This window comes from Acomys minous (assembly GCF_964271855.1).
Source record: "Acomys minous genome assembly, chromosome: 1".
NCBI classification, from domain to species: domain Eukaryota; kingdom Metazoa; phylum Chordata; class Mammalia; order Rodentia; family Muridae; genus Acomys; species Acomys minous.
In genome coordinates this window covers 185,059,517-185,086,234 of record NC_140483.1, presented here as the reverse complement: position 1 = coordinate 185,086,234, position 26,718 = coordinate 185,059,517, and the positions used below count along the sequence as shown (strand labels likewise).

Sequence of the window (26,718 nt, the reverse complement as noted above, 5' to 3'; positions counted from 1 at the left end):
TACGTTGTCATGTAACACCTAGTACTTGGTGTTCTGTGGCAATTACCATGTGCATGTGCACCCACATCTACACATCAAGACTGAGTCAGCCTTTATTGGTCCCAGTTGGATTGGGCTGGGATAACTCACAAATATAAATTTGTTTCAAGTAATATTTCTCTTATTTTTGTCTTTATTGTGTTTTCTCTTAAAGTGATATATGCCTTAATATAAAGATATCATATACTTATAAATATAAATATATTGTGTATGAATAATATACATGTATTTTAAACACTATGCATCCATGTATCTACATATACATATATACAAAAATAACAATTAATTTTTTAAAAGAGGCCCTGAATTTGAAAGAGAGCAAGGAGAGCGCTATGACAGGGTGGAAGGGGGAAAGGGAAAGAGTGTGCGATGTAATTATGTTATAATCTCAAAAGTAAAAGAAGGAATTAAAATTTTTTTGATGAATATATGCATATATATGAGATGAATGTTAATAAAACAGCGTGTGTTACATATTTTAGAAAGAACTTCATAACCTATCAGCTTTAGCCTCTACTTCAAACCTTTAAAATTTAGTGTTAATCCCACTGCCTTGATACAAAATTCAAACTCCTTCACTCAATTCTATCTACTTTATTTTCTTTTACTAAAATAAAATCCCACCCCCTAAGTAGAATTCTCTTATCCTTCCATAATTTTCTTGTTATTCAATTTTAAATAATTTATTTTTGAAAACTTCATCTATTATCTGTATCACTCAGACCTATCTCACTCTACAGCTGCCCCCAGGCTACCTCCTCCAGTGTCCATCGTCTCCACTAATTAAACACTCTCACTCACAGTAGTTTCAAAAAATAACACAGGAATATATGCAATGAAGACGAATGCTATAAAAGACCTTCAAAGAGACTTAATAAACTTTAAATCTTTGAAGCAGGATATTGAGGAAGACACGAGGAAATGGAAAGGCCTCCCATATTCATGAGATAGTAGAATTAATACTGTGAAAACGATAATTCTATCAAAAGCAATTTAAGTATTGGCCCAATCCTACTCTATTTCACCACATCCTTCCTCACAGATATAGGAAAACTGTCCTAAAATCATCCAGAACTACCAAAGACCCAGGATAGCATTCTCAATGAAAAGAACAACTGGGGCGGGGCCAGATGTCCAGATCTCTGTATATATTATACAGCTTTAGGAAAGAAATCAGCAGGGTATTCACAGGCACACACACACACACACACACACACACACACACACACACACACACACACACACCAGACAGGTAGGGAAATGAACAAAATAGAAGACTCAAACATATGTGCATGTAACTACAGCCACTAGATGTTTGACCCAAATGCCAAAAAAAAAAATCCACACTGGAGAAGAAAGAGCATCTTCAATAAATGGTGTAAGGAGAATTGAACATCCACATGCAGAAGGATGAAATTAGACCAATAGTGGTCAATATTTGTTCGTAGCAGCCTTATTCATAATAGCCAGAACATGGAAACAGCCTAAGTGTCCCTCAATAGAAGAATGGATAAAGAAACTGTGGTACATATACACTATGGAATACTACTCAGCTATTAAAAACAAAGAATTCCCAAAATTTGTGGACAAATGGATTGAGCTAGAAATGATCATAATGAGTGAGTTAACCCAGAAGCAGAAAGACTCAAATGGTATATACTCACTTATATCTGCATATTAGCCCAATGGGCATGTCCCACGAAAGCCTTCACTTACCAGGAAACCGAGACAGAGGGGAGGACATTCTAGTGGGACTCTAGATGAGAGAATCATGGGAGAATGGCAAAGTAGAAGGATCCAGAGGGTCCTAGAAGCCTACAAGTAGAGCATTATGATAGGCAAATTTGGGCCCAGGGGTCCCGCTCAAACTAAGGCACCAGCCAAGGACAATACAGGCGGTAAACCTTAAACCCCTACCCAGATCTAGACAATGGACAGAACACTCTCCACAGTAGAGTGGAGAGTGGGATATTACTTTCTCACATACTCTGGTGCCTCACCTTTGACCATGTCCCCTGGAGGGGGAGACCTGGTGGCACTCAGAGGAAGGACAGCAGGTTACCAAGAAGAGACTTGATACCCTATGAGCATATGCAGGGGGAGGTAATCCCCCTCAGGAACAGTCATAGGGGAGGGGAATAAGGGGAAAATGGGAGGGAGGGAAGAGTGGGAGGATACAAGGGATGGGATAACCATTGAGATGTAACAAGAATAAATTAATAAAGTTTAAAAAAAAAGATTTGCTTGGCTTCCAACATTTCAAATATCCCCAGGAAAAATAATTTTGTGTGTGAGATCCTTATGCTTTATTTTTAACAATTCCTATAGACAAATGTCACAAAGCTATCATCGACGGAAGTTACTGCAGACAGTTTTGTCATCCCAAAAGTAGGATTTTGTGATTGTTCTTGAATAAAACACAGACTGTAGAAATACTGAAGGGAATTTGTGGCCTCCCTTTGGTCTCCCTCTGCAACTTTATCTTTTCCCTTTCCCAAAAGTTAGATTCTGAAAAAAAAATATCTTCCTCTTGCTAGAACACTGTGTAATCAATTGGCATTCTCTGTAGTCACCTGCTTTTTTTTTTGTCATATTTCTTCTCTCGTGCTCCTTAACAAGTTTCTAGCCTACTAATATCTAACTTCTTTTTCACATTTTGACATAAGTGACATTGTCTGTCAATCTGAACTACTAAGTCCACATTCTGAGCTGTTCTCGCAGGGCTTTCTCTATGCGCTGTTGTACTTACTGTGCCTCTCACTCTACAAGTTAGGAGAGCAATGCTCTGTCCACTCTAGGTCCATCACAGTGCCTGGCAAAGGCTTATGGGAACCATTATGTTTACATATGTACACACATGCATGCATACATACACACATACATACACACATCTATGTTTTCTGCAAACCTCTGCTTTCCAGCTATAAAAGGAAGCTGAACCCATCTACACCACAGACTTGTTGTAAGAGTAAAATTGATTGATATATATCCCCATGTGGTTCCTTGTTCACATAACCAACCAGCCTTTACCTGCGTGTTCTGTAACAGGTGTTCTTGCCCACTCTGGATAGCCTTTTGATTTTTTTCTTAGGAAAACTTATGACTACAAAGCACCTGTGGGTTTCTGTCACGTGGGTGGTTAATTTCCATCACTATCAGTTGACTGAAGACAGTAAGGTGTCACAGTGCCCTTGATATAGTACCTTTAATGAGCTGGCACTAAAACTAAACCACACATCTGGACTTTTACCTAAGATTTAGTTGAATTCGAGTATGAGCCCAGACTGTAAAGTGATGAATGCAACATTTTGGAAAAAGCAATTTTTTTTCCAAGAGAGAAGACATGTTGTTCCTTTCTGGGCAAGTGAGAAAATACTTACCTCACTGAACAGCCTGAAAAAGACTGGAGAGAAAGCAAGCAAAAGGCACAAAGTTCGTGATTTTTCTGAGGACCAGCAGGGAAGGACAGTACAAATAGCTTAGCACAGGTTATGTTGCAGAATTCCCCTGCAAACTGAGATATAAGGTTTCTGGGAGTCTGAACCCTGGTACGAGCTAGTCCTGAATTTAAAATACAAAAATTACATACAGGGAGTAGCTAGTTAGCTTATGGAAAGTGTTTTTCAAGCAACTAATTTATTTTTGCCAGGAGCTAGCTAGCCTGGGCAGATCAATTTCCCCCAGTCATCAAGGGCCAGCCATCAAGGCTCTGTACACTCACATGATAAGTCACCATAAAATAGAGAAAAAGTTTAAACTATTGATAATTGACCATATTTTATGTAACAAAGGGATGTTAACCTTGACCCTAACTCCATTATTATTTTGTTATAAGGTTTAATAATATTTTTGGAGAGCAACCTTTTTAATTTATTTTCTTCTTGCCAAACCTCATGATTGTCTTTACCACCCTCTATGAACTTGCTAATTAAAACATCCTATGAATACTCCTATTTCTGATAATAATACACATTTGTCTACAGGCACCTTACGCTGTACTTATTTTTTTTCCACAAATGAGACAGTATCTAATTGTTAACATTTTGTTTAACATGTGTTAATTGTCTGATGCTGAAATTAGTGTGGAGCAAGTGTTCCTCACTGGGAATTGAGTTACTTGATGACTGCTTGGTCTGAAGCTCATTTAGAGTTGGAATTTGCTGAAGGAAACCACTTGCTTCACTAATAATTTCCCGCTTTGTTTTCTTTTCCCTTGACCACTTGTGCTCTTAGCTTTCATTTGTCTTTGTTTCTTCAAGATTTCCCATGAGGCGAATGCCTACTGCAGCTCTGTTCCGACAGGAGACCAGTCTCTCTCCTATATACACTGTCTCCCCAGAAGAAAGTCTGGGGACTGGTCCTTGGAACATACAGCAAAGGACAGCTCTGGCCACCCTGAGGTGTGTATACTGAATTATTGGCGTGTATTTTATATCTGGGCAGATGGTAGACATTAGTCATTGACTGTGTATTTTCATGTGAAATATTGACTAGAAAGCCTGAGGATGGACTGACACACGTCATACGCCCCATGTTCAGCAGATTCTCCAGAATCTTCCTTGGGGGCTTTTAGGCAAAGCTTCAGACTTCAACATCCCTCTCTCCAAATTGTCCAGAAGGCCCCTGCAAGTCCAGTTAACCAAATCTGGATTCAGCCTTCATCTTCTGTTTCACTCTCAACACTAATATCCTCAATCTGACAAGTCTTTCAGATTTACTATTCTAATTGCATATTAAAGATGAAATGTTTCTATTTCTGTTGTGCAGGGCATATGATGATGCGTGTTAGAGAGCATATGTCTGCCCTCTATCCTAAGGAGGAGATCCAAGGCCCATAAACTAACAAAATGACCCAGAATGAACACTTTTCCTCAGGTGATACCATCTTGTCTTCTCATTAGTCAGGACTGCAGGTGCAAGCTCTGACACTTTTCCCAGTGATTTCTACTTCTGCCCTTACCTGTCCTGTCTCAGAGCTCTGCTGCTCATATTTCTGTCCTTTGTTGTGTCAGACATTTGCCCAAAGACCAGCTATAAGGACAAGAGAAGATTCCTTTCTACTCACTTTGGTCAGAAGAGAACTCAAGTCATGTCCCTTGAGCTTCAGCCCTTTGGACAACCTTCAGAAGGAGCTGAAGACTCTGGACCCCATCTCTTCAGGGTTTCTCCTCCAGTCACAGCTGACCCACCTCCTCCTAAGACATGAAGTTCCTCTGCACTTACCAACATTGAAGCTTCTCTGCCAAAGATTTTCTAGAAAAGGTTCGCCAGAAATGGTATGGCCATCATGTGGGTTAATTTTATGTCTCTGCCTTTAACTCAAAAGAGTAATAAAATTAAGAAGTTTCTTAAATGTCAGGGATGTCTTTAAAATACAATTATTCACTACCATTTTGCAAACTGTCAAGGAAATGGTTGAAGGAGGCAGAGAATTACTGGTAGACCTGGAGCTGAGACACAAGGTCACAAATGATAAGGCCACAGTGGCTTTATATGCAGCCCTTATTTGGTCACTGAGCCTAAACTCACTTGTGTCTGATTGTAGTATGGTCCAAATAGACACAAGTTACAGAGCCACGGGAAAACATCCTGAAATTATAGCAATGAAAAAACCAAGGCTTTAGATAGAGTAGAACTCACAAAGGAAGGCCAGGGTGCTGATCCAAATCCCGGCAGCAGCAACTCTGTGGCAGACATGACTGACTGTTCTCCTCAATGTCCCTTGTGCTTCAATGATCTTGTCTAGGAAGCCAAGTCAAAACCAATATCAAAGGCATCACCTCAACATTTAGTGACACAGCAAATGAAGAATACTGGTGCTGTATCTAGCTCTTAGCAAATGCTCAAGTAAATGTTCTCTCTCCCCTAAACTTTCATAATTGAGTCTGTTCTATCTCTATGATAATTATTAACCAGTGTGTTGACAATGCATGACACAAGTACAAGAAGCTTCAGTTTGGTACAGCTTTATAGCCTACGACCTGCCTTCTGTGGGACTGGCCTTCCTCACTCAGACTTCTTTCCATGGCTTTCCCTCTGGTTCTCTGGAGCCTCTGCTATCCAGAGCCTCTGGGCAGCTGCTATGTTGGCAGTAGGAATCAGTGACCATCCTTCAATACCTTACTGCACTGAAAAACAATCTTGGTGGGGTTCTTTTTTTCACCTAGCCTAATAAACTCTTGTCTCTAGAATGCATCTAAACTTACAAGCACAGATTATATACAATAACCATTTCTGGGATGTGAGAAGGGGAAATATGCTAGATACTATGTTATACAGCAATAACAACCCCAGATACTCAGAGGTTAAAAAAAAAAAAAGAAAAGAAAACCAATGTAATTGATGGGTGTTTTGAAACAGTTTGATGGAAACCAGGCAGCTATCTGAAGGCACCTGTGTTCCTGAAGATGCTGTTGTGTTCCTGATCCTCCTGCCCCCACCTGCCAAGGGCTATGATTATAGGTGTGTACCACCATGTCTGGCTTAATCTCATGCTGAGGATCAAATCGAGGAACTATGTACATCGGGCACTTCACCAACTGAGCTACATTCTCAAGCCCTGATAGCTGTTAGTTTTTAAATTCACATTATATTCATGGGCACCAATGCTGTCTGAGCTGAAGACCCATGTTGATGATACAGAGTCTCAGGAATAAATTTGCAAATGACACTGGAGGGAAAAGGGGGCCTTGCAAGGCCTTATATCAAAGTATGTATACTAATAAGGCGAATATGCTTACTTATTTCTTTTTAGATTTATGTTATGGGTATGTGTTTTGCTTGCATGTATGTATGAATGTATGCATGCACGTATGCATACCATGCCTGGTGCCTGTGAAGGTCAGAGGAAGGCATCGTAGAACTGGGGTGGCAGGTGGTTGTCAACCACCATATGGATACTGAGAACCAAACTCAGGTCTTCTGTAAGAGCAAAAAGTACTGTTAAACACTGAGTCATCTCTCCAGCACTTCAATTATTTTTTTAATTAAAATATAATTATAATACTCTCCCTTTCATTTTTCTACCTCTAATCTCTCCCCTCCACTCCCTCCTCAAACTGATGGCCTCTTTTTCTTTGATGATGATTATTGTTACATATATAGCTATGCATATACCACAGTGGTGCCATGTTTTGTTGCTTGTGTGTATATGACTAATTTCAGAGTTGAGTTGACTGTAGCCAGACTTGTGGGCTACTTTATTGCATTCCTTTTTTCAACCTTACTACATCACCCATCCCTTCCAATCCTCCAACACTAGATAGAGGAGAAGGAGAGGCAGAGGGGTAAGGGGCTGTCATTATCATCAAACTACCTCATACTGACTGTGGGCATCAAGTTCCTTGGGGCAAATCTGATCTTTGTCATCAGGATGTCTCCAACCAGCAATCCAGCAAACAGCAAACAGCAACAGCAGCAGAAGCAAACAGCTGCCAGCCACTCTTGGGGCTCTAGCATTTAAACACCTTCTGAAGAGTTCCCAGGATCCCAAATGTACACTATCTCTGGCTGGTGACATCACGTCCTTGCTAGAGCATGAGGCAAACCACAGTCAGCTGCTGTGGACAATCTGAAGTAGCCCCGTATCTCACACCTGGGATCAAAATGAAAACATTCTCATCGTATTTCTATGTTATCTTTAAAACAAAACAAAAATTCTCCTACAGTTGACCACTTTGCCTGGATAATCAACGAGGCACGCCATTGCTTAGAGAAAGTAATTCTCCCTTAATTGTCACTACCTGCCTGTAGCTCTTTGTCTAGGGGTGGGACCCTGTGAGAGTTCCTTCTTCTGTATTAGCATGTTTATTGGCATTTTCATTGTTTGGGTCTTGTTTAGGCAGCCATATTATTTCAGTACCATGAGTGAAGCTCCTCTGTCATTTCTAGGAGCAAGCAGTCTCACAGAAGATTCTGTAATCCTCTGGCTCTTACAATCTTCTGTCCCCTATTCTATGATTTTCCCTGACCCTTAGTTATGTGAGTTGTTTCGTGGATATATCCAGTGGGACCAGGATCTCTCTTTTCTGTTGATTTCTGCACTATAACTACTATTAGTTTTCAGTAATGGTCTTCATGCAAAGAGATGTTTCCTCAGTGTGGACTGAGATACAATTAACTGTGGTTATAAGGTAAGGTTTTGAATGCGTTTATGAATTATGCTGGTCTAGTAAACTGAGAGCTAGCCTATAATATACACAACCTCACTAGCAATGAGTAGCTATGTTTCTAGTACCAGGAATGACTTCCATCCTGTTGAGTAGTCCTTGAGGCCAATTAGATAGCTGAGCTGTTAGTTAGCATCTATACATGAGTGCCACTATTGCACCATGCAGAATATCTCAACATTCTCGTCATTGATATGGTACATATAGATATTAGCTGGATAGACAATTGATCACTCCCCTCCCTTGATGGCTTGCATGGCTCCTTCTAATGTGATGAAAGCTAGACTGTAAGAAGGTGGCTTTTAGTTTAGATGCAGAATGTATCTTCCAAGTCCTGTATCTGAAGTGTGAAGTGTCTTCAAAAATAGGGACTTACCTTCCACCTCTGGAAGGCAACAAAGTGCAACATCAATAGACTGTATTGTTTCGGAGTCATTCAGACTACCCTGACCAACAAACTCAAACTGACACTTTGCATACTTGATTCTGGGACTTTTGTTTTGGATAGTCTATGGCTTTTGTGGGGAGCATTGTAAGCCCAAGTTGTATGTGTGTGTGTGTGTGTGTGTGTGTGTGTGTGTGTGTGTGTGTGTAAATGTAGGTAAATATAACAGTATTATTCCTTATGCTTTGTCAAGCATCATTGGTGTTATTTGTAAATAATTAAATCTTGGGCTTGAGAGATAGCTCAATATGCAAATCACTTGCAAAAGAGAAAGTCATGGAGAATGAGAGTTCAGATTTCCAGCACTTACATTCATTCTAGCGAAGGGTGGCATCCAATTGTGATCCAAAGCCTATGGGAGATGGAGGCAGGGACAAGCCAATTCCCTAGACTAGCCAGATGAACAAACCCTGGGTTAGAGCGAGCCCTGCCTCAATACCTACGGTAAGCCATAACCAACGAGGACACTCAACATCCACCTCTGCCCTCCGCAGCAATACACATGTGCCCATCCATATAAACATGTGTACATACATGCATATCACACACATATATATACACACAGAGTAATTTGGTCTCAGCTGAAGATTTGTTACTACAGGATGTAGACCATCTCCAGTGTTTTCTAGATGTTGATTGATCAAAACTAATCAATACTTTGATTTGTGATTATCAATGCTAAGGGTACCTCTTCACATGAATATGTATCTCAGATTGGAGAAAGTCTATTTAATGCTGTATCTGAAGCTGAAAATTCGAAAATCAATCCCAAAGTCAATGAGTGGACTTTCATGAAACTCAAGTCAGAAACTCAAACTACAGCTTTAAAAACCAAACATTCTAACATAACATAATCTAAAGATACAGTAAGTACGTACTAACATGCTGAGGAGTGATCGTATAAAATATTATAAGCCTTTGTTTTCTTAATTAAGCCACTGTATTTCTGTTTGGGCAGAAAACTCCGTACAGTAAGAACACTGCAATCCCCAACACACAGTTGTCTGGAATCCAAGGCAAGGTGTTTCAGGCAGGGCTCACTGGAATTGTATAAGGTGATGGCAAGTGCAGATGTTGTGTGCTCAGACAAGGCTACAGGGAAGTACAGTGAACCAATGGAAATGAAAGATCCAGAAACATCTTTTATGTTGAATTTTGAATTAATATGTACTTGTTACACATTCAAAACCTTTTTCCTATTCTATGTGGTCACTGTCCAGAATTTAAGTAATTGGGCTCTACCCAAACCACAAGGCAACAATGAAGAGCAGCTATTTTGTCATTTGTCCAGGCAAGGCCATTTAGCCAAAACCACTAATAATTATTGGCCTAAATTTTTTAAAAAGTATTTTTGAAAACTATCAATGGTAAATATTTTCCAAATGCATTTGACTCCAACAGGCCTTTTGCTATTCAATATAAATTAAATGAAGATGTTCTGTTTTATATTTAACTTTCAGGTGAATTATGGAGAGCTACTCCAGTTTTTAAAAGAAGCAACTGAAGATCATTTACAGCAAAATGGAACAGCTGTATATAATAAGCCAAGGAAAACTTCAAGTGCCAGCCTCCATAAACACAGGTATCCTCTCTCTTGTTGTAGTCTTGTTATTCCTACATTTCTTAGGTCATAATGCTGTAGCAAATTGAAGTCCTGCTGGTTGCTAGATTCAGAGGTTCAAAGATTTAAATGAAAGTGCCAGCATGGGTTTGGTTTCTCAGATGTTCTCCTTATATGAAAGACAGGAAAGAAAGAAACTCTGTAACCTCTCCTACAACAGCATTAATCCCTTTCATAAGGGCTCCTCTATCATGAATTAAGGCTCCTGAGTTCGACTTTGGGAACCAAACATTTATATTCCATTGCACTAGACTTTAGAGCCTTCAGGATAGTGGAGGCATTTACTAGAGTTACCCAGTTTGCAAACACTTGCCTTGTGTGTGTGTAGTCTCTCTCTCTCTCTCTCTCTCTCTCTCTCTCTCTCTCTCTCTCTCTCTCTCTCTCTCTCTCTCTCCCTCGCCCTTTCTCAAATCTCAGGATGACTGAGAGCAAGAACAACATATAGTGAGACTTCTGCATGAAAATGTCATAGTGAAATGCTTTGTATTATATTTTAACATAGAAATTTAATTTTAAATGTAAGTAACAGAGAGAAGATAACTCTGAGTTCCATGGCAGTCTTTTCTACACAGAACGTTTGAATCAGGCAGAGGAATAGACTGAAATTCTGTAATGAAGTCACTAAAAGACAAACAAACAAACACAAAGTTCTTTAAAACAGACATTGAATTTGGAATCATGTGTTTACCATTTGAAGCTAGGAAGAGTGTCTATCCTAGCCAACTTTGTGTCTCACTTGGTCCTACCATAGTTACTGGCCTATCTGAGGTGCTCAATGTTTGAGTAAAATGACATCTCCAGTTATCTAAAGGTGTTACATCATGTGACTTGCAGGGACACCTAGGCATCTCTGTTTTATAAAAGCACGTAAAAAGATCATTCTGAGTACAACAGAGAGGGCATTGCTTTGTTCAGACCAGAAAGAGCCTGAAGCTCAGGAGGAAGCCCTCCTTATCATCAGCTGGGTGGGGTAGCTCTGTGACTGGACCGCTCCAGCTCTCAAGTGAAGCAGATGAGATACACTCCTGGAACAGCCTTTCCAGACACCCTGCCAACGACAGTATCACCAAACTGAGCAAGGGGTCAGCCCTGATAAATCCTGAACCTCAGCAACTGGTGTGGAAAGAAGGAAGGGAGGAAAACTTGTAATTCAAATCAGAAACCCAGATATCTGATTGGCAGAGCCTACACCATGTGCCCTAGCAGCCAAGGTGCTGATAATGCCAGACTTCCTCTGTTAGAGATGGAGGAGATGGCAACCAGGAGGCAGCATGGGTAGCAATTGTTGTTACCACATCAGGAGCAGTATAGCCCCCACCCAAACGGGTTCTTTGGAAAGTATTGTGTATTATTAGATAGGTGAAAATTGTTTAGTTTGGAGCTAATGTTCTGTACATCTTAACTAATGGGTTTGCGGTGCTGCACTAGAGCAGCGGGAAATAGTGAAAAGTAAGATCGTCTTGCCCTCCTGGAGCAATGTACTAGTGACGAAAGACTCAAGACGTGAACTGAGAAGTAGGGTGGGATCTGAGGAAGGCCTTTGGGAGAAGAGAACACGTAATTACGCACGAGTGTATCAAGCAGGGAAGGGCTGCAGCAGGGAGGCCTGGCTTTGCACACCTCTTCTTAAGTGTCCATTCAGAAGTGTCACACTGGTAGCTTGAAGTCAGCCGTGGGGGAGGATCTACATGAAGAAAGCTGTAGGTGAAGGCTTTAACTTGAAGAACTAGTTTTAATTATTTATCTGCACAGCACTGAAAGGTGCCTTGTGTGTGTGTGTGTGTGCATGTGTGCGTGTGTGTGTGCATTTGTGTGTATGTGTGTGCATGTGTGTGCATGTGTGTGCATGTGTGTGCATGTGTGTGCATGTGTGTCTATGTGTGTGTGCATATGTGTGTGTATATGTGTATGCATGTGTGTGCATGTGTGTGTGTGTGTGTGTGTGTGTGTTATAGCATTATCACTTAATAAGTATAAGTCAGTTTGCCCTTCACAGAGAGGGTGTGATTCAGGTGGATCAGAGGAACATGTGAATTTGGATATAAATGGTTCATGGAAATATCAGAATAACATTTTAGTACCTCGTTATCATGCATCTATTATTTAATGAAGAAGTAATCAGACATGCCTGTCTCAATACTCATGTATTTGCATGTGTTAGGCTATAAGTAAACATTGTTCCCCAAACACCCGGTTAGAGAATGGCTAGAAAGTATTTAATACCTCTGCCCAGTAGAGAGTTTCCCCTACAAACCGCTCAGTTACAATATGGCAGCATCTTTGTTTGCATTGTTTGTGGCAGTGAGTGGTTCAGAAATTTTATTTGTTATTAGTAATTAACTGAATTTAAAAGCAGCAAGATTAAGTAGGTCAAGGACATGGTTTGCTATTTCTTGCTAGTTTCCTCTCAAATGAGAGAAAAGAGCTAGAAGACAGATCAGGTGTCTCGGTCTGTGTAGTAACCCAGTTGGTTTGTGCCCCTCAGAAGAAATTGTGGATCTCATTCCAGTGAAAAGGAAGTGTGCTGATCTCTGACAAGTTCACATGCAGCTCAGCTCTCAGTTCCTAAGATTTACACAGGTCCCAGGAGCTAGCTGAACTGAGAGGCAGCACTGGAAACCATGTGAAGTCTTTTAGCAGGCTGTCAGTTTTCATAGCCTTTGTTTGCCTGTCTAACCAGCACCCCGCCTCAAGGTTCCAGTTTACTGTCGGAAGTGAACAAGAGCCTGCTGCAGATTCTGAAGATGGCACTGAGAACATGCCAAGGCAAACTCAACATAGACAGCCTCAGCCTGAGTCTTCGAAAAGAAGATCACTCGTTCTCTGGCTGCCTCCCCCTCCCCAAGGTAACTAAAACTAGGTCTCAGGTTTGCCAAGAGCCAACAAGCTACTGCAGAACATGGAGTCTGGATTAACAGTAAGGCACAGCTCTGACCTGTGTTCTCCCTGTGGACTACACTATACAACTGTTTGTTTTGGTGTGCACTTGAGAAAACAAAATGGAGATGTATGACATGTATAGAATTGGTCCAGTGATTGCACTGGACTATGTTTAATGTTAATAATAGAAAATATGATAATATCCAAATACTATTTCACAATGGAAACAAGTGCATTTTCAAAGCCAGAAACATCTCTTACATCCTCTCCCAGCCTCTACTGGGGTCAGCGTGTGATGTCTCATGCCTTTGGTATACCGTATATTAGGACTGATGTAATTTATTGCTGATAGAGCTCAGCATGCTGATTTGAGACAGTAATTACCAGTGCAGATGTGTCTTGTGGAAGAGGACCCAGAACAATATTAACTCATGAAACTTCTGGAGCCAAATCATCTGATGTTTCCAAGCTACATAGGGTAGAGGTGGGCCACTGACTGCTGCTGCTATTACAACAGCTGCATTGAGAGCACAACAGCCTCACACTGTCCAGTTCTGACTAGATACTGAGCACTGTGCTAAATGCTTAAGCGACATGATCTCATATAACACCAACAGTGAACTTCTTACACAATATCATGAAATGTAGGTGCTGCCCCTTACATAAGTGAAATAAATTCTAAACTTTGAAGAAGATAATTCGCCTAACTTTTGGGCCGCAAGTAACAAAGAGCAGAATCAAGGTTCCTAGTATAGAAAAGGTTGTAAATTGTCAGGCAGAGGGAACTCAATTGAGAGACAATAAATAGAAATTCTTGATGAAACAGTGCCCAGAAGATAGAAATTAGAAGATCAAGGAAGGTTGGGAATTATAGAGGAAAGGTCCTATCAGAAGCATTTGCAATATATTCTCTATTCTTGGCATTCAAGGGATAAACCTAAAGACATTACAGCAGTTTCTTATATTTACTAAGAAAGCAAAGTTACAATACAGTACAGGTGGGTTCTTATTCTTAAGAAAAAGCTGCCTCTCTCTGGGACTGCATTTATGCAATCAACATTCAAAACAAGGCTTATGCTAATTTCTCTGTGTGCATGTACCTGTGTGTATGTGTATTGTGCATGCAAACATGTTCCAGTAGAAAAAGAACACTAAGGGAAGTCTGAATCGTATAACTTGCCTTTTCTGTGTTCATGAGAAGATTAAGAATAGATAAAGAAGCAGCAGTTTTTTGTTAGATTAGAAACCATATAATGCCACTGATAAAGCCGTGGGTTTTCAGATGTTATTTATAGGCTAAAACACAAATAACTGGAAATTTAAAATACATTCATTTAATCTTCTTTGGTCTCAGATTTTCATCTGGAAAATCTGGGTCCCATATCACCATCTCCTTTGACTATTGTGAAGACTAAGTATGTGAAAGTATTTATGTATAGCATGGTATAGAGTCCCTAAATAAATCTTAACACACACACACACACACACACACACACACACACACACACACACACGCCGGTTTTCTGTCCTGAGAGGTCTCTGTCCTATGGCCAGATGATACAACCATCATAGAATCCTTGAATATTCTTGTCTACAGCTGGCCTTGAAAGCTTAACTTTGTGGTTCAGATCCAAGGAAATGGGGTGTATTTTCCTTAAAGCTGGTCTGTCTTTCATGAGCCATCTGGCATCTCTTAAGACATCTGGAACTCACTCAAAGTATAATACAGTTCTGGAAGGCATGCTAAATAGAATTCTGTTTCCTCAGAATGTGAAGCAAATTAAGGCCTGAGGGATATTTGATGCAGGAAGCATCAGGGTACAGCCACACCACTTCCTCTCGCCTGGACCAAGGACTGAGAGCAGACTGGAAAGGCCATGCCAGAACTAGAAACAATAATATTTTAGACCTATATGTCTTAACTTTCTTAAATTGAAGAAGAGAATATTGTGAACTTTCTTTGGTTGTTCATGACAGCTATACACTACCCCTGCCAGGAAAACAAAAATAAGGATAAAGTGGAAATAAGAACATTGAAGGAGCCATCAATTCAAAGTGTTTACAGACCACCATGGCTTCCAAGAAAAGTAAACATTGTCAAAAATAATTATCTGCAGATGCCGGCACCCACATCAATTGAAATTTGACCAATTACCAAAAAAGAGTCAAAAACAAATTTAATATTGGCCATCCTCATCTATAGACTCCTTATTTTTTTTTAATCTTGCACATTTTCAGTACAATGATTATTTGAAAAGACTGCAAATGAAATGTAGATCAACATATATTTCTTTATTAACTGTTTCCCTGTCTTATCATTGCTGTGCAAAATACACTGGCATAATAAAGGAAGGGTGGGCTTGCTTTGGCTCACAGTAAGAGGTTAGAGACTATCATGGTAAGGAAGTCACAGCAACAAAAGCTTGAGGCACCTGGTTCCATCGCATCTGAGGTCAAGAAGTTGGAAACCATGATTAATGCTTGTTTTCAGCTCATTCTTTTTTTTTAATAGATTTAAGAATTACAGCCTAGGGATTGGTACTCCCAACAATGGACAGGTATTCTCACTTCAGTTAATCTAATGTTAATAATCTCTCACACTCATGTCTAGAAACACATCTCTCTGGCTATTCTAAATATTAGCAAGTTGACAATTGAGATTAGCCATCTCACCTACCCATTTCCTGATCAAGATATGCATTCAGCAGGACTGTAGAAACAGCTTTTGAACACATAGGCTCGGTTTAACACTTTTGGACAACTTCCAAATTTCCTCTTCGAACATGTGTCAAAATATCAGATTCTCCAGGCACCTTCTGCAACTTCTCAGGCTCCATTTTCATATGTAATTGTTTCTATATATCTGTCATAAAACATTCCAAATACTTCTACTAACTCTGAATTGTCCTCTACCTTCAAAGCAATAGCCATATTTCTGATCAATACCCTATTTTTAATTTACTTTGACGTATGGTGCTTAGTCAGTTCTAGGCACTAATAACAACACTGTCAGTGTCCTTGTTTATCAGGAAGGTAAGGAAAGGAAAATAATGACATTGACACTCTGTGACAAGATAAGAGTAGCCAGGAGCTTGAACATAGAAGTAGACATCAAGGAAGCTTATCTTTAAAGTGGTCCAGGGAGACCATGTGAATATTGAACCTTGGTCAGTATGTAGATTTGACAAAGAACAGATAAGGAGGAGATAAAATTATGAGACAGGAGATGAGGGTCAAATGGAAAGAGTGAATAATCTCCAGAATAAGGACGGAAGGAGATCATGAACGGTTCAGGAAATGGCATCTAGTCAACTGTCTAATGAAAGATATGAGCCTGTGTATGAAGGATCTTTCCAAGGAGCTTATAGTTTATCCTATAAAACCACTGTAACCACTGAAGCACTTTAAATGTACAAATGGTATGATGGTAAATGTACTTTCAGAGAGACATTTCAATAGAATTTAGAGAATTTTCTAAATAAGCAAAACAGGAAGGAAAGAGAACCCTGTAGGAAGAAGCTCCCGTAATGTAGCAAACAATGGTGCTGCTTCAAGTAATGCACTAACAGGAGAGATGAAGGCATTAAGAAAGGTAAAGTGGTCTTTGGTGTGTCATTTGATGTAGCCAGAGCTAACTCCAAGTTCAACACCTTGTCAGAAGGCAATGCCATTCACTGAGATAAGACACTAAACAGTCAAGTATTAGAGGGATGGCTGATGGTCTGAGTTTTGAAGATGTTGACCTGGGTAATAAGATTGAGATTACATGATGGTTTAAGACTCTTCAAGGTGGAGCAAACATAATAGGAACAGAGGAGAGTGAGGCAGCAAGCAGGTTGAAAAGGGCTCTCGTTATGAAGTAGGTGGACAAGAGAAGGCAAAGAAGAAGGTAAGAAATCATCCAAGGAGATTTGGGAATACTCAAGAAAGCAATGAAGGAAATGGTAGAGTACTGTAGTCTCCTAGTTCCACACTGCAAAAAGAGCGCCTTTAAACAGGACGAGCACTGTTAACTGGGAGCCCATAGAGGGTCCCGTGTAACTGACAATGATGAATGAGTAGAGTGGTAGTTTAAACACGATACACAGGAAACCAAGAACCTGTGACAGTGTCCTAATGTCTAAGAGACATTATTAGAACGAACGATCACTTTGTGTGTCATTTGCTAAATAACATAGTTTATTGACTTATTTTATAAGAGTTTATTTACTTCTGTTGGAAATATTTCCTCATTGGGAGAAGAAAATTAAACATTTCTTACTAAGGGTCATCAGTATGAATATTTATGCTTTGAAAGATTTTAACAGTAATCCAGCGTAATGCTGTTTTACTAAGATTTTCTGGTAGATGTTTCTATTTCGCCTCACAACTGTCAGTCAGTGTTTAGTAGTCATCACTCTGTCTCTGCCTAGGAGCCACGATGTGCTCTCTTTAATCTGCTATTCATTTTAGCCTACAGCAAAACTGAATATTGACAGAGGGGTCTATTTTGAGAATAGATTTTGAGTATAGATGTTCAAAAATGTACCAGTATGCTCTAATCATGAGGATAATCAGTTTTCATTAAATAAATGTAGAAGAATACATGATCATTTTTTATATCTCTTTGCTTTTTTTGCTAACCTTTCCCATACACATTCCATTTTTATCCATCTATTACATTAATCCTTTATTTTCCAAGATTAATAAACAATATTGTACCCAGCCTTTTGGCCACTTTATTGGGTTCTTTTTCATACCAGCCTTCTCCATCCTAATCCCTCCCAAGCCCTGAACGCTAGATAGGTGTTCTATATCAACACTATTTATTTGCGATTTTAACTTTGGCTTCTGATCATTAACCAGTGTTTGCCAGAACACATGCCTTCCAGTATTTCAAAACCATCCTGTTCTTTCTACTTGAGTAGATTTGCCTTTAGTGTAAGGAAACAGTAACAACTGAGCAGTCCTATCACCTGTGTTAATTTGCATCTCTATTTTTTTAACACAAACCATAATTTTAATTTCTCCTTTGAAATACCCATCTATAATTCCTGTTTGCACAACGAATCCTTGAGAAGTCAATCTACTTCTTCCCGAGATCGTTCCTACTGTCCCTGAAGACAAACGACCATAGAACCCAGTGGTTATTTTTAATGTTGAATTTTGTGGGATAGGGCACGAGATTTATCTGTGGCCAAACTAGGGCAGTGCTGCCTACAGTAGCACACATGAAATGGGCAATAGTTAGTTAATTGCACTTTCTCTGCCTTTTTGTTGTTTCCTGGCTGTCAAGAGGAAAATGGCTCATACTTTTTGCTGCAGAGCCCTGAGCTGTCAGAGCCCCCACCTGCCATTGATTTCTCAGTGGTGAAAAGTTGCCTTGGATATCCCTCTTACACTTTCACTCATAGGTTCAGTGGTATCCCTCACCACGACATCTGCAAACCCTGGGAAACCTATGTGTTCTTCTCAAAAACCCATTGCCAAAAGAAATGGCTTGCTCATCTCTTTGCCAGAAAATACTGTATTTCTCACAATTAATGCACTGGGAACTTGGAGGTGTGAGGCTTTTTGGTGTCTTGGGCACAGTTTCTTTGCAAATGCTTAAATTTACCACAATTAAAGCACCAGGCATTTTGATAATGTTAGCATGATGCTCATGAGAGACAATACCCGCTGTGTCCTTACTTACTCATGCATGGGCACTGCTCATACCTTTAATGACCTAACGACTCATCTTCATTCAGTGTTCACATTCTCAGATGCCGAGGTCTCTGTCCACACTGTCTCACATCAGGGTCTGATTCCGCTTTGTTTACAGCTGAAACTAATCTTTGCAGGAAACCTGTAAAGGCTTCCCCCTCACCTTGTGCAACCTATGTAAATGAGCTGCACCATTTCTTGGGCTGTTCAACCTTGTCCCAAGCTCTTAAAGCCACTAAGCAATAGTGTTCTATAACGGCATCCTAAGATTGAATCTGTCCTTGCAAGTCAGACAACCACCCTTCAACAATTAGCTGATCTTTAGCAATAGTCATCCCCTTTGCTCTATTTCACTGTTCAGTATTCAAGGCTTCCTCCCTCCACCACATTAATCATGGCAACCACTGACTAGCCTCGATCATAGCTAGTACCAGACCTTCCCAGTCATGGGGAATAATTCTATTTTGGGTAGCCGAGTTACTTAATATTTGTTTTACATCAGGGGAATGCATTTCATAGGAAACCATAGCCTCTTTAAAATGCCTCAGTTCTATCATTTGTATAGGATGCCACGTTATCTCATCATAATCATGGTCAGCAGCACCATTAGCAGGCACGGGAAAAGCAACAGAGACCTCAGGCCACCCCTCCTCTGGTGGCACAGTATGCTCCAGATTAAGTCTGTTTTGCTTTTACACTGTCACCTTCGTGGCATCCTCCTCCTCTTACACCCCACCTGGTTCCCCCCCACATTCAGGGGTGTGGGGACTTGAAATCAAAACTGCATGTTGGCAGGCAGGACCATGATCTGCCTTCTAGCCCAGTTCGCTCCCCTCTTTGCTTCTCTTGTCTGTGGGAAGATCCCACTTTCTCACTGGGTCATTGAGCTTGAGCCTTTGTTCTCCCTTCTCAGGCACTGCTGACTTCCCAAGCTTCCACCTCCACCTGCAGTTTCTCCAGTTGCAGAACAAACTCTGCCACCTTATCAAAAATGGAGGGATGGGTTTTTCATTTCATGCATTTTTTGTTTGTTTGTTTGTTTCTCAGATTCCTTCATTTCCATCTGCAACTTTTTAAACTGCTCAGCCATTCTCCCAATCTTTTATGAGACAGAATATAAGAAGAAAAAATAGAAAATCCCCTCCGGGAGCATACTGGGGGAGAACCTGGTGCCAGCAGCTGCAGGAAACATTTGCTGATTTCCTGAAACAGAATATTTATCCCTTCTCCCCTTGCTGTTTTCTCTATGGCATGAGAAATCCGCTTGTCCATTCTGTCTAGACACACCTTGGGTGCCACTTGTAACTGGACTCTTGGCTACTTTATTGGGTTTTTTCCCCTACCTTCCTACTGCACTCTTATGCCTTCTAGTCCCCAACACTAGGTAGGAGAGATAGAGAAGGAAAGAGGGGAGAGGGAGCATCAATTACCTTAGACCACTTCCTGCTGTTTAGGGGGATTGAGGACCTGGGGCACGTTCGATCTTCATTGTGAAGATATCTCCCACCAGCAACCAGTAATCCAGTGAACCGCAGCAGCAGCAGGAACATGCACCAACCATAAACTACGGCACAGTGGGCAAGACAAGACACTTACTATTCTTAACAACACTGGACATTTTTTCACCTTTTATTTATGCTCTTTTGTCCTCTGCCCAGCACTCTACTCAACTCCTCACACTTTTGCTAAAGTTTGTCTCGTTTTTGTTTCAGAGGAATCTTTTATTTTTCTCCTGTAAGTCTCTCTGACTTAATTACTCTACACCTAAAAAAATAACAGGCTAGTTTATAAAAACCTCATAAAGACAAGCAGACAGGAGCCTTTGGCCTTTGCTTGCTTTCTTGCTTACTATGTGCTGAGGATGAGCCTAAGATCTTGCCTATGCTAAGAAAGTATTACCCTGAGATTAGTGCTGTTGCTATTTTACAATGTGGACCCCACTGCTGTTTAGCTATGCTGATACCCAGAGATCTGTAGACAATTACTATTGTAAAGAAGATATCACACCATATAGGGTTTCCTCATACAGAACAAAAGGTTAAGGGTGGTCAAGAGCTTTTACTATGCTTCTTATGGGAGGAAGGAGCAACACATGACCAGCAAGCACAAGGGGAACTAGTTTGAAATAACTCCCTTGAACTCTGGAACTTCAGAGTCTATCCCTGGCTTCCTGGTCCCTTGCCCCAGAATGATAGGTCAGAGGAGTCGTGGAGTCCTGAAGGCACTAATGAAGACCTTTGTCTAATTGTATTGCTCACATGTAACTGGTTTGGTTTTTTGTTTTTTGTTTTGTGTGTGTGTGTGTTTGTTTGTTTGTTTGTTTTTACCTTCTCTGGTAACTAGCTAATTTAAGAAGGGCAAGAGAGTGATTGTAATGGTTAATGTTAATTGTGAGTTTGGTAGAACCTACAGTCTAGAAGACAGGCCAAGTCTGTGGGGATTGTTATGGTTATGCTAATTGACAAGGAAATCGTCCTTACTGTGAGAACTTACCCTGGTGATTCTAGACTATAGAAAATAGAGAAAGCAAGCTTAGCACTGCCTACCACACGTCTCTTGCTCCTTGCTTGTTGATTATGGATGCAGTGTGACCTGCTGCCCTGTGCTCCTGCTCCCTTGCTGCCAATATAATTTGATGGAATGAACCTTCAACTGTGAGTCAGTTAAAGCCTTTTATCCCTTAAATGGCTTTTTTCAGGGTAATTTCTCACAACAATAGAAAAATTAAAAAGAAAAAAGAAAAAGAAAACAAGGCATTACCCATGAAAAAACACACTTGCTTTTACAAATCAAAGTAAATGATACAAATGTTTTACAATTTATCAACAGAAAGAAGGGCAAATCATTCTTAGGCCTTAACCTCACATGGGTTGACAGAAGTATAAGATCAGTAATAGAAAGCCTAGTGGCTACTGAAAAAAAATCTGCACTTGTCTGTCACCTGAATATGTTTCTTACCCATAAGCACTGAGCTGGAAAGTCTTATGCAGAATGACACGTCAATGACAGAATATACTCCTGAGCATCAATTCTTTGTCAGATTCATATAGGCTACAATCATGGGAAGAAGTCAGAACACTAATTCCATTTTACTAAAGCTGCAAATCCTTTCTTATTTATAGGTCAGGGCTATATGTGGCAAGCATGGATTATATCTAACCTGGACCTTGCTGGAAACATTGCTTAACCACCAAGACTTGGGTTACCAAGGTGAAATAAAGTAAGTTGAATTCCGATGTCTGTGCCCTACCCCCAACGAAAATATGGTAAAGTCCTAGCTCTCAATGTGTTGATTCTAGGCGCTGAGGCCTTGGGAGATCTGGACTACCCTGAGAGAACTAGTATCTTTCCAAGAAAATAAGAAATTAAAGTGCCATTCTGCTCTCTACCATACAAAGACACAACAAAGAGGTGATATCTATCTACAAGGCAGAACTAAACCTTTGTGTCATCTCAGAACCATGAGAAAAACCAATGTCCGAAGTTAGACACTCTGGCTAGTCATGCTGAGCTATTTGTGAAACTATGCAAACGCCGTGCCCCCGCTGTCTTCTAACAGGATGTCAAGCGCACAGATTTGCCATCGGAGAACAAGGTTCCTGTGGCAACCAATCAATTTCAGTCACTTGACAGCTGAGTTCAAAAAACGGTTGTTTTGTTAAGACCGAAGGAGGCAGACAGAATGGCTCGGTCTATAAAGGCCTTCACTACCAAGCCTGATGACTGACGTCAGCCCCTAGATCCCACATGGCAGAATGAGAGAAGCCAACTCTAATAGTTATCAGCTGACCACCATGCATCTTTAAATACTTAAGATGAAATTTTCTCAACAGTTGTAAAAAGCAGGAAATCTCTCCTGTCAGCCCTTAGGAACCATCACAACCTGTATTTGCCATTCTGCTGTAAACAGCTCAATGATAGGACCAAACAGTGCTGCAGAGGTTAAGGATCAAGCGTCATAATCAAACAATGATTATTTTGAAAAGGGAAGCTGTGAGATTGCCTTAGCTTGATGCATAGGAAAAAGAAAAGTTAACAGGCTGGAATCTTCAATGAGCAGATAAAACAGAGTTGGAGGTTAGGAAGAGAAAGAAGGATTAGCACACCCCACCAAGCATGCAGGGCGTAAGGTCCAGGGGCTTCTGGAGATTTTAAAGAGTTGCCTTCAAAGCTTCTGATAGGCACTAGCTGATATAAACTTAGGAAACTACTCATAATACTGGAAAGAAAAAGGCAGAAAACCTCTTAGGACTCACACAGTCTATGTGGGTTTATACTAATTACTTTATTCAGAATTCTAACTCCCCACTCTTTCTCCTTTACCTGATTTCCTTTTGCTTTCTCTACAAAACTCTCAACTCCTGTTTTAAATGTTTCTTATAAATATAAATATTCTACACTGGGTGCATCCCCACCCCAAACACCCTCACCTTCTTACAAGTGAAGTAACTATTGGTTTAGCATGTTATGTTCGTTACCATATTGTAATAAGCAGTAAACTACAATATCAAAGGGCAAGCAGGCTCCTTATTTAGTTCAGTTCTGTATCCCAAATGTCTAAAGCAGTAGAGGTCATGATGATAAATATCTACGTACTTGAACTGATTTAGGAGAGAAGTTATCTCACTTCTAGCCCTCGGCTCATGGTCAAGCTGAAGGATGCCTTTCCTAACCATCTCCACAAAATCAGGTTCACTATACTAAACACTCGAATAGCTCCTAGTCCTGGTATTTCCTAACACTCTTTAGAATCACAGCCATATTTGTGTGGTTTCTTAACTGATGTCCATACAGTGACATTTCCCCCCATGGCAAGAGACATAGCTGCTTTTCTTACACTAAATGGTCACAGCATCTAACCTACGATGTGGCACAAGGTGAGCACACAGTGCATATTTGGTGAGCTTGTTGATTCATTTATTTACATTTGCAAAGAGCCAACAATATACTGTCAGTCTAGACACTGGAAATACAGCTATGAGGAAAAGTATCATAAAGGTAAATTTTAATTGGAATGAGAAATGGATGTTAAAAGGTATGGCGGATCAGAAGGCTATAGGCGGAATAAAGAAAAACAAGGTGGGTGAAAGTTGTGTCAAGAGCAATGAATTAGTGAATGAGATCAAGAGTCAAACCTAGTGTGCGGACTTCTAGGGGCCAGTCTTGGACGTGAGCATTTCCTTAGTGAGGATTAAGCTACAAAGGCAGAAAGATAGGTTGGGAGTAGAGTAGAGACCAAAGGGATATTCTCAAAGTGGCACTAGTCAATAGGGAGAAAAATCAAACACCAAAGTTCACATTATAGGAAGGATATAGGAAAGGCTCAACTGATATTTGATTAACAACCAACTCAGAACCAATATCACAGGGACCTGTAATATATGAGCAGAGATTGCTGTATCTGACCTCAGAATATTCTAGGATAACAACACCATAAGAATAAAAAAAACGACATTTATAAGAGATAAACCTATCTTGTCTCTAAACAGTCATTGGCTAAAGCTTCCTCTGTGAAATAAACCCACTCCATTATGGGCTTTGTATGCAAGCCTATATGCTTAAGAGACTAAAGATGCAATTTACACACACATTTCAGGAGCTGAATGCTCAAATCATTATCTTAGTACATATTGTCCATTAATCTGCTTTCAATTGGAAAGCCATTTGGAATGTGGCTGTCTGCTAATTAGCAGGATTCTAGTGCTGAGCTGCTTCCTGATTAAATGTCCTTTAGAATCAATAAAACATCAGGAGGGATTGTGGTAATGTGGGATTAGCCCCATCTAGCCAAATAAAATGAGTTGTGTTCCCTTCTTAAACTAGCATATTGCAAGAGCTGACAAGAGGGGCGATTTGGCCAGCCCTGTAACAAAACGGGTGGGGTTTTTTGTTTCTGATTTTTAAATAAAATTTTAGACCTGAGGTTTTGTTTTTTATTTTTCCATTTTCCTAACAATCTCAGCAGAGACATTTGTGAATAACTGCCAGGATAAGGCGATTGTGAGGAAGACTTGATTACAATTTCTAATCTCCACTCTGCGTCACCCTTATGTAAAATGAGCTCAGGTTGTGTTGGATGGAAATTATTATCCCTGGTTTTGGCCAGGGAGATGGAAGTCAGAATTCACATTTACTGTTTCTACGTGACTTTGTAATAAATGGTAATTAAGGAGGCCAGAGAATGAACAGGAGGCAATCTAATGCTCTAAAATTATATTGGCAAAATTAAATGCTTCAAAGCAGTTTAGAACACACGTGCACAAGCCAAATTGTGTTGCGGGAGAAGATAAATAATAAAGCTGCTACGGAGGCTTCCTGAGTAGAGTAGCGCAAATGACAGCCACAAGTAGGACTTACCATCCACATCTGGCCCATTATTGAAATGGAGTTAGGTTGGGAAGGACTGTTTTTGCCAATCCTGGGGACAATCAGAGGATTTTTAGGAAATAAAGGAAACATGAGGTGCTTTATTCAGCAGTTGCTGTGTAAAGACAATAGGAAAAGTGTTAAGCAAAGACCTACTAGAGATTTGCTGTGGTATGCCTTTTGGCTCAGTCTTCGACAGCAAACCCAGCTTTCCATTCCACAGTCTAATAATGATGTGAATGCTAATAAAGTTGTTGTAGCTTATAGAGAACGCTGTAGAACTTTAAAAATTTGCAAGCTATTTTTCAAGTGCTTTATTTAAATATTAACCCTTTTAATTGCTGTAACAGCTAGGAATTAAATGTATGCACTATTCTATTTTTTAAATGAGGAGGTTTGGAGGTGCCAAAACCTCTATGCACCTGATGAATTCCTCAGTAAGGCCGAGTTGATGCAGGTGCTGCAGCTCCAGCCTTAGGCCATACTGTAGCCATTTTCCTACAAGTCCCTCAGTTCTGAGAAACTTGTATGTGGTTGGTCCTGGGGCTTTGCAGAGTAGATGCTGGAGTTCAACATTGGGTTTGATAATGAACACAGCTTGGATTATGAGGAGTCTGTCTGGAAGGTTTTTCCCTTTGCCTGCACCCAAATACTTGGTTTCCAGCAGCCTGTTTCCATCCATCTGTGCTTCTATAAAACAGCTCCATGAGCCATAGATACTGCTTTCTCAAAGTTTTGGAGGTTGGAAATTGAGTTTTCTCACTGCAACCTCACATGATAGAAAGGATAAAGGGTCTTAGGGACTTTTTTTGGAAGAAAAGTAGTCCAATTCCTGAGAATTTTGCACCAAGACTTGCCCCTTTCAAAGAATCTTCCTACTAATATGCCATGCGTGAAGATTCAGTCGAGGAAGACGTAATATATAAATAACCCGAGGAAACTCTTGCACCTTGCTTTCTAGATGTCTCCTTTGACAGGAGTATTTTGTGTCCTTCAATGAAGGTTTGACTCACAGGATTCTCAGTGGGAAACTGGGCTACTCAAATCAAGATGTACCACTTCTGACCTGGGAGTCTGGCTCCTCTGTGCCACCCTACCTCAGCATGGTGGGATTTACAGTAACTGGTCTGGTGAGAGATGAGAAACAGGAGAGGTCCACCAGTAGGGAAGCACAAGCCTTGCAAATCTGCCTTACCACCCCCTGGTCCTAAGGCTGAAGCAGAAAGATTTGGGAGTAAAGAAAAGCACCTGGGTCCAGTGGATATCCAGTGCTCCTTCTGCCTGTAAGCAACTTCCGGAGGAAGACACTTCCTGGAGCTCACTCCACCGAGATCACAAGGGAGCTCTATAAAATAGCCCATGTTTACTTTCTTTCCAATGTCAAAGTTTATTATATAAAAAGGCATCTGCATTATAGCCCCTACATAAATGAATGACAGCAACGGAAAAAAAGGCAAAGGCCACTGAAGTCACTAAGTTATAGGCACTCCATTTATGTGTCAGAATCAAATGTG

General features: G+C 40.3%; 1 protein-coding gene across 5 annotated transcripts in view; it reads left to right on the top strand.

Annotated features, from left to right (window-relative positions):
- The window catches only part of LOC311604101 (uncharacterized protein C1orf87 homolog), a 70,622-nt gene that overhangs the window by 20,551 nt on the left and 23,353 nt on the right, over positions 1-26,718 (top strand). For 3 of the 5 annotated variants that reach the window (XR_014781380.1, XM_084793642.1, XM_084793641.1), the window contains exons 4-8: positions 4,299-4,439; positions 5,052-5,315; positions 10,113-10,234; positions 12,954-13,119; positions 21,961-22,058. Coding sequence is in view for 4 of the 5 variants with exons in the window: in XM_084793642.1 (XP_084649768.1) it covers positions 4,299-4,439; positions 5,052-5,315; positions 10,113-10,234; positions 12,954-13,119; positions 21,961-22,058 (791 nt within the window). In the remaining variant the exon portion in view is untranslated. The remainder of the gene's footprint in view (positions 1-4,298; positions 4,440-5,051; positions 5,316-10,112; positions 10,235-12,953; positions 13,120-21,960; positions 22,059-26,718) is intronic. The other 2 variants (XM_084793643.1, XM_084793644.1) reach the window with 2 other exon arrangements.